Source organism: Opisthorchis viverrini, assembly GCF_000715545.1.
Source record: "Opisthorchis viverrini unplaced genomic scaffold opera_v5_173, whole genome shotgun sequence".
In the NCBI taxonomy this organism is placed as follows: Eukaryota; Metazoa; Platyhelminthes; class Trematoda; order Opisthorchiida; family Opisthorchiidae; genus Opisthorchis; species Opisthorchis viverrini.
Window position 1 is genome coordinate 895217 of NW_008751827.1, and position 9482 is coordinate 904698.

The window sequence follows — 9482 nt, forward strand, 5'->3', positions numbered from 1 at the left end:
TACGGCTGCTCCTACCTGGTAAAAATGCCAGACAGGTTGAAAAATCCTGGAGGATCTGAACATATTTTTCGTAGATTCATTTCGACTGATAACAGTAAAAAAGACAGCTATCAGATAAAAAAACTACTCACAAGGTTGCTGAAAACTCTTCGATAGCCCACGACCGGTTTCGCCCTTGGGACTTATCATGTAGGCGCAGTCTCCGAGTTTCCGTCAACTTTATGTTCCACTTGAACCCAAATTGGACTGTTTTCGAGAAATACTCTCATTTGAAAATTAATTTGGTCTTCACGAGAGAAAACATATTGCGATATCTCGAATATTGTGCCAAATGAAACATGAGGCGACCTATGTGCAGCACATTCAGCTGTAGAATGTCATAAACGAGAGATTCAGTGGAGTCTCTCGTGAAAATCACGCTGATTTGCAAATGAGTGTAGTGCTCGAGAGCTATCAGATATTTCAGTGGGAGAAACAAAATAGGACTCTTGTGAATGGACACTGTTTTCATGCCCAATGAAGATTTATTGAAATCAAAACCTTTTTTCCCCCTTTATTCCCCAAAGCCTGACTACTCATATGACTATGATGACGTCGGGGACTATTCCAGCTAATTGCGTAAGTCAATCCCTTCCAGATTTGTGTTCCTTTCAAGGTGTATAACTGGATGTATTTGCATAAAGACAGTCGTACAGGTGTCGTGTCTCATCATTACTACTTGAACTCAGAATGTTATTCTGTGCGCTTTTGGTTGGTATTACACCTTCTGCTTTCGGTCAGCATAGATACCAACCAGAAAAGGCATATTCCAGAAAGCTTGATTGTGCGAAGCGGTCTATCCAAATACGGGCTCAAGTTGGGCGTGAACGAAATTCGAAACTTAACTTCAATGACAGTTTTTTACTGAACCGATTGTGGGGCTGCACCCGAGCTATTGACACCGATGTAACTCCAAGGGAATAGGTTTGGCGGGCAAACATGAAGTGGCAAACGTTCTTATAGCTAAAAATATTTGCCCATATGGGAAAAATTGTCTGTAACTGGGCCACAGTTGTACTTTTTATGGTCACAGTTTTGACCTACGTACAAGTAAATAAACCAACCGGACATATTGATCTAGCAATAAAGGTTTGCTTATTCGGAGACATGTGTCATGTCTTGAATTATGCTGTGGATATTGTCCCCGTGTACACTGCATAAAAGTGCCCATAAGGACGCGTTTGGGGAAGACCTAGTCCTTACTACCAACGTAATTGTCTTCGAATCCCTTTTGGGAGCAATATAACTTCGGAACTATCTATACAGAAAAATAAATAGGACGCTTGTGAACGCAGGCGGTGCTATTGAATCACTGACCTATCAGGATGCGTCCAGACACGAAAGGTATATGTGCAGAGACCTATACATCCCCAAGGTCATTATCGGCACCACACGTTCCCCATAGCAGATGCGTTGGTGGGGCTCATCAAACACGGCCGGCGGAGTGGGTGTGAGATTGACCACGGCAGGAACGTCGTCATTGGTTGGAGAGAACGAACAAGCGAATAACTGTAGTCGACCATTTAAGCATTTCATATATTTACTCGTTTGCCCTGACAAAACAGCCGTGTCTCGGGTTCTCTGTGTTCTTTTTGCGTAGTCTAGCAGCCTCATTTCGGGCGTAACCAATAGGCAACCAGCAATGGCACAACACAGTCACCAGCCAATCAGTGTAAGTAGAAGTGCAACAAGATCAACGATCTCACAGCTAAGTCTGTGCTGGTATGTACTCTTTTGGAGGCATCACAGTGGCAGAGCGACCACGACTTTCTCAAAGCGTGTAACAGAACACATGGCATCTTGGTCGAACACTCGGGTTCACTCCGACTATAATCAGATCGGTTTTGGGACATCATGTGTATAACTCATATCGATCGAATGACGACAGCGCTCACGGTTAGCCACCGCGTCACCTCTAGAACAGCGGGCACATCTTCACACAGCACGAACAGATATTATGCACTGTCACAGATCAGACTTTTACGTACGCGTGGGTTTTGTATACTCCCTACTTTTATCCTGACTTACACAAACAGACACATGCTTGGTAGATCACCACTCTCGAGTTCCGACGAAACAGAAGAAAGTTCACTTGTGCATCGTACGGTTGTAACCCATGTTAGGTGGGCTGCAACATAGTCTCAAGGTCATGTTACGTTAGTTAGTTTCTCCCCAAATCTTTTCGTTGTTATGCAAGAGCTAGATAAAGATTTATTGAAAAGTATTTCACCCTTAGATGGTGGGAAGTGTTGGAACCGTGATGCAAGAATTTGTACTTTAAAAGTACAAAAGGCGTGTCAAAGTATGGGACTACTTTCTTCCGCGGAGTAGCTTGAAAGGAATAGTACTGGTCAGTTAGCAAAACGATGGCATCTGACGCTTCCATGATAGCCGTCAGATATAATATTCAAGTGTCGTACCTCTTCACCTTCCCCGACGATACCGGGTTATAGTCAGAAGACAAGAAGGCGGCCAGTAAAACTGAGTAATAATGCAATTACGACTTTCTATTTATATGATTCACTTGTGACCGTATGTGATGGTCGATCCGCTGTCAACCAACCAGTGTGTCTCCTGCGCGTCCAGACCGGACTGTTGTTCCTTTGTCTTGGTTAACCATAGATGGCCATCTGTGCGCTTGTGTACGAAGTGCCTTGGCCATGGGGTGGGCGTGAAATTTATGTGTCCCTTTCTCCGGCACGTGATGAAATCGGACGTGATTCAGACGTGTGGGCGTGATGAAGACTGTCAGAAGTCGATCTAATTCCGTTGAATGAGACTCATACATTTTTGCGGAAACACAAACTTGGCAAGAACTGCCTGTAGAACGGTGTCCAAAGCACCCAGGAAGTCAGTGAAAAGTCGTGCCCTTATTAGTGTTGTTCTTCCGGGTATGAACTTCGATAATTTCAGCAACCTTGTGGTTGGGTAAAAGTCGTTCCAAGGATGAGCTCAGAAGGCTAATACCCCCGTGAGTGTCGGAAGAAGTCTTGGTTTTCTTTTCTTTAAAAGGCGTCATCCAAACACAAATAGCACGAAGTTGCTTTACATTTTTACCCGTGCTATTAAGTGCTCAACAGATCAGAACACGTCTTGACCAATTCAATCAGTAGCACATAAGACTAGACAAAAGCCCAGAAAACACCAAACTGGCATGAGTAGGTAATCGAATCAGGACTACAAGTATCCGGCAAACCTACCTTCAGATGTACAAAACAAGTTTGGACCATCGGGAACATACAGTCCACCAGTTTCCGTCAAAATTATGTTCTACTTGAACCCGAATTACACGAAATTGGAGAACTACAGTCATTTGCTTGTCAGATTGGTTTTGACGGGAAACTCACCTTGGACCCAGCTAAATCTCCCATTTATGGTGTTTTAAGCAACTGAGTGTGCTGCATCAGGCTGCCTCGTGTTTCAGTGGGAACGACATTCGAGGTATCGCGATACATGTGTAGACGTAATACACTACTCATAACTCACGAATGGTTTCGCCCGTCTTGGGGGCGATGTCTTAGAAACATCATACACGAGAGATTCAGCTTGGTTTCAGATGAGTCTCCTGACAAAGCCAAATCGGTATACAAATGAGTGTATTTCCCCAGGTCAGGACCACACTTTCTGCATGAGAATATGGAGATACAAACAGTGTAACGGGTATAAGAATGGAGGGTTCCCTACTTGATGGGGGGGTCGGTTTTGAAAACCACCAACTGCTGAACTATTAACTATTTGTCCAACTCACCTGACACTCATCCACAGTGGGTTTTGTACCTGTTGTCAGCCAGTGGCTTACGGTTATTTATACACAACAAGAGGCGTCTGAATCGGTTTTGGGCTTATCAGTGAAATCCTTTGGTAATAACCGATTGTAATGTATGCATACGTGAGATTTGTCATATGTATATATGCCTCAGGCTGGTACATGCATATGCAATACTCAAACACAACTAGTCGAAACGCACAGAAATGCATCGAAAATTCTCCGTTGATTAGGACATCGCTTCCCTGAAAAAAAACTGCGCAAGAGAGATCTGGTAAACAGACTACTGACAAGGCTTAAGAACTGTCAAACCATGTTATGTCTACAGATCTACCTAAAATTAAAAGAGGGTCCACGATTCGACGATTGTTGAACTTCTCGATCAAACTTGTGTTTGCGTTGGTAAGTTCCGTTCCGTCCTGATGCTGGTTATCTGGTGGGTGGTACGTTCCGTTCCGTCCTGATGCTGGTTATCTGGCTCAGCGGAACCACTGCACATGCAGTCAAGACTAGTCTTGGATACTAGTAAATCTAAGTTGTCTGTCCTATCCAACGTGCATCTTTTAATGACGTTTGCTTCCCCGCGAAGAAGTGACAACTGTAACTCGGCGCACATTCCGGGGCAGGTACGTATTGATCGAGCTGACGTCAACGGGGAGAAAATCACTAGAAAAGACTTTATGTTACCAGTTTCATCACTGTAGATATTTAAAAAATGGTAGAGTGGTCTGAAAACCCTTATCATCGGCAGCCGTGGATTGTAAACGTGCTCTTGTTGTCGCGTGGCTTTGGTTATGGTTTTTCAGTTTTCTCGAAACTTACCTCGACTCTCTGAAATCTTTAGGTCTGACTCATAAAATCCGGTATCCCAGCCATTCACACCTACCCTCTATCCTAAGGTAACGTTGGTTGTCTCTTGTGGAATGCCTATATTTATACTGCTCCACTTTTGAAAGTCAAGTTTCTTCAAAATACATTAAGGCCAATAAGCAGAGTCACTCTGGGGCTAGATCAGCACACACCTTCTTGTTCCAAGTTCTCTTCCGCGATTCCTGGAATTAGCTAAGAAACAGTAAAGTTGTCAGTTCGAATGTCATCTCTTCCGAGATGAGTCTACTTATTCCGTCCTCATTAAATACGTTCTTGGTTAGAAGAGAAATTGAAAGCATTCACAAAATAATTATTAGGATTCAACTCCTTTCGGTATTACTGATTAAATTTTGTATCAGTTAGAATGGTTTGTTTCCATCAGGAGAATAGAACTGGTCTCTTGCGACGGGAGTGCACGAAGCGAATTGGGTTGGAAACCAGTAGAATTTGGAGGTGAGCTTTGAGTGCGCTAGTGTGTATGAAAGCTCGTTTCACTAGGTGGCCAATTTCACGTGCTCTATGTATTCACATTTCAACTGATTTCAAATTGGCCCTTTTCAGTTTTTCTCGTTTAGCCCTGGGTTGCCTTTCATACAACTGGATGAAAGTTGAACAACAATACTCAATGCAAAGAAGCTGAAGCCAAAGTGAAGTTCCTCTGAGTCTGGCTTCCCCCGATGATGAGGATCTCCCAGCAGGGAGATGATACGGATAACAGTGGAGAAATTCCCAAACGAAAGGGCTTAGGGTTAGATGTAAACCATACAGCCCAAAGCTGATTGGCCTGATGAATTTCCGGCTAAACTAGACAAATGTCAAAAATAAACTTTTCACCGAAACGTCCTCTACCAAATTCAAAAGAATCTCGTTTCCTTGGGGGACAGTGTTCACAAGGTTTCTAAAAGCACTTCGATAAACCACAACTAGTTGAAGAGTATCGTTGTAAACGTGTTCGGGAAAGTCCACTTGAGTGACTTGCAAAACCACAAGCCAGAAATTGCGGACTCTTGAGATTTATCAAAAGATGCGGTATGGCATGTATAAAATGCCAACCTCAAATTATGGGGGTTTCCGTTTAAACTGCTGCACGAAGTAGTGCAAGTTCAAGGAAAGCCCGAAGAAGACGGCGAATCGTTCTTAGTTTGCCTGGGCACAACACGCGGTAACGCAAAATTGTCAAAAGGTGCGCGTAAAAGATAGTCGACCAAATTGGTCCGACATGTCAAGGGTTAAAATTTCACGAGGGATTACAAATGAATATTCGAGTCAATGAGGTAGACTCAGCAAACAGCAGGCTCAGACGAGGGAAGGGTTTGACTGGGGGAAAGGAAGTAAAATCGTAAACAAGGGATCCAGCTGGCATCTAGTTTAACCTCTCGTAAAACTGAATTAGCGTGCAACTTGGTGTAGTTTATGAATTTTTCACAATCTGGGTTCCATCAGAATATACGTTTGATTGACGGAACCTCGCAGGCTGCGTCTAACCGATGAGCTCGAAGAACGGCCAAACTTGTTGTGGGCTGTCAGTTTCCATCAAACGTATGAGTAGTATTCCTCAGTAAGATGTACTGAAATATACAGATTACAGTACCAACTGAAACATGGGGCGGCCTTTGTGAAGCAAATTATAAACCAGATTCAGCTGGATTCAATCGAATACCCCATTATAAATAAATGTCTGCAGACGATGTGTTTCCGGAAAAACAGCTTGATTCTTATTGGTTGTTGATCAGGTGGCAACGTTTGCAAGCCAATTGCCAAGCTCGGCGAACAGATCAACAGCCACCTGATCAACAACAAATAAACTCACCCTGAGCTACTAATATTTTAACAAATTACCAGGTTGATTCTATCCTGAATATTGTCTTATCAGTTCGGCGGTGACAACTGAAAGTGACACTCTTACAAAGGACCTGAGTGGCAGTTTTGGTTGAATAAAACCTTTCAAGCGATCTTCTAGTGTATTACTACTTTTCCTGAGAAATTTCGGGGAGAAGATTGATATCTTATACTACTCATACTTTTGATGAGTAGCTCAAAAATGAATAAAATAACTTTACTCCGATGGGAGTGACTTTTATGGGGTAGCGCTACAAATACACTATGTCCATGTTACTGAAATAAACTGTTGAATGCTTAGTTCCTTGAACTAGTAACCATGGATTTTTATTAAATTGACAGACATTTTATGACGATGTTCGAACTTGGTGAATACATATAGATACAGACTATGAGAAATTTCGACGAATGCACTCATTTGCACATCAATTTGGTTTTCACGAGAGACTCACCTGGGACCCAGCTGAATCCCTCGTTTGTGGCGTTCTTTAACAACTGAATGTACTTCATCAGGACTGATGAGCTCCAAAAAGGGCGAAACTGGTCGTGGGCTGTCGATAAATTTTCAGCAACCTAATGACTATCATACGTTGTTTATAATGCATCATTTTGACGCATTTGTTCTACGCGGTGTTAGAAATGAGAGTGTACTGTTGTTGGGTCGAGGCGGCGGCATGTCTTCGGTGGATAAGTTTGGTCCATGATATCGCTAGTGTAGCCCTCCCTGAGAAGAACATAACCAGTCGATTTGCAGTACTAAAAGCAAGATGTAAGTAGCAAATGCTACAGTGAAACTGAAAATTGGATAATCCTGGTATGGGTAGGTGGCATCTGCTGGATCAGAGAGAGGATACTCGAGTGACATACGTCCCACACACTCTTGTGATGGTGAGTGTCGACGTGCCGCGAACGACACGCCGGGAGCGGAATGCGGTCCGCCACTTGAACACTTGAACCGATTGTGAGAGGCCCTGTCGACAGACCAGAGTCAGGCAGAGCAGTCACGATAAGCAGCTAGTCGACTACGGATGAAACATATACACTCATATTCGGAAAGTGGCACAAACAAGAGAGATTCATAAACGAGGATTGGAACAATGCACAGTGTGTACATGGTCGATTCAAAACTTAGTCTTTGGTCTGTTTTTCGCAGCCCACCTTCGCGGCAGGTGCGAAAGATCCCAACAGAAAATAGTGCACACTTCTAATGATCAACCCGTTCGACCTTTCACTGCTTTTGAACGCTTTTTACGCTGGCAATCCTTTCCTGTGTTTTTTATACACATTAACCGTTAAATAGTCCCATTTTCTTTTAGACGCCAGTCTTCCATTGAGATACCCGAGAACGACTCAAAATGACTGTATATTGTAAGTGTCCCTAAAAATTCTGTCAAAAATGTAGCTAAAATAGAGTTTCAGCCTCAAAGCTTTTTTTATTCAGTGGATAGTCCAGTGAGCTATTCCCAGTCAGATGACCGACACTGAACTCCTGAAACATTCACGTCTCGAAATGTCGCCATGTCGCGCAGGTTGTTTAAAAGTCACTCGGATTATTCTACAAGTTTGCAGTTTGCAAGCAAAACAGATTAACATGTCTGTCTGTCAGAGGAGTGGTAGGGGAAGTTGGATTTATTATAATATATATATATAAACTTTTTTCGTGCACTCCCAACAGTCATGTATGCAGTTCGCCATCATAGACGTCGTATTCCTAAGTCTTGATAAGCGTGCATGGGAGGGCTGTCTCAATTACAGAAAAAATGCAACATTTGGAGAGTACCACCCAAGAGACGGAGCAAACGGCGCCAAGCTGCTTCTGGAAGCACGTTCAACATCTCCCAACATATTCGGAGGGAATATGTTTAGAGAAGTATTCTGTTTATGCCAAAAATGGAACGCAGATTTGGTGGCAATTTCAACTCTATATCCCGGTCGCTATAATCCAAGTGGTTCTATGATCTGCACTCTTAAAATAAAACTTCATTTAGGGTGCTAAACTGGTGAAGAATATACTCGGTTAAAGGTTGCTTTGATGTTATCAGTGAGCCCAGCCGAAATTCTCTTTTGCAGCATTCTACTTCGACAGAGTATGCTACAGGTTTTACTTATCCATTCGATAGTTGAGATAACGAAGTAGGTCTTCTTGACGTAACATACTACTCATAAAGTTGCTGAAAACACTTTAACAGCCCCAACCGATTTTGTAAACCTTGGAGCATATTGCGATGGTTGTACTAATTTCAGTAATAATTTAAATAATAATTTTCAATTAATCTGATAGGTTCCAATAATAATTTGATCAATAATAATAATTAATGATTAATAATTTTAGCAATAATAAATTAGTTATCAAAGAACACAAAATGTATTCATTCGAATCCTTCTGCCGAAAGTGATAACCGTATAGAATTATCGCTTTTGCTCTGAGGGCCCCACCCAATAGCAGTGAATAAAAATTTACCTTAGATAAATCATTGACAACAATGTCTTGATCTCCGCCCTGATATGATTTCGCAAATATGGCTAATGGCGACCAGTCCTCATTCGGTCAACAGTCCCTTTACATTCTGGTTGACAAACCTATCAGCTGGAAGCCCCGAGACCAGCTCCCGGACGACATCATAAAAACTCCTGTCGCCCGCGATGTATCTGACTGTTGCATGCCAGTCAACCGACACCTCCAAATCGGAGTTATCTACCCGAAATCATCTGGTAGGAATAGAGTGAAAACCTAATATGAATTGACATGCGGATGTCGGTTAATTCTCCCTTGTGCTTGTTCGTTTATGCACACATTGCCTCCAGAATTGGTGGTTTAGTCTACATCTGCGGTTTGAAGCCAAAAGAGAGAACGTTTGTAATGCACTACTTATAAGGTTGTTGAAAATTCCTCGACAGGCCACGACCGGTTTCTCCCTTCTTGAAGCTCATCAGGTAGGCGTAGTCCCCGAGTTTCCGTCAATCTTAT

At 42.7% G+C, this 9482-nt stretch overlaps 1 protein-coding gene across 1 annotated transcript in view; it reads right to left on the reverse strand.

The window, feature by feature from the left end:
* Window positions 1–9482, reverse strand: part of T265_07439 (hypothetical protein) — a gene marked incomplete at both ends in the record, with an annotated part of 56780 nt that overhangs the window by 43766 nt on the left and 3532 nt on the right. Inside the window, one exon of the mRNA XM_009172957.1 lies at window positions 4828–4857. Coding sequence (XP_009171221.1) covers window positions 4828–4857 — 30 coding nt within the window. The remainder of the gene's footprint in view (window positions 1–4827; window positions 4858–9482) is intronic.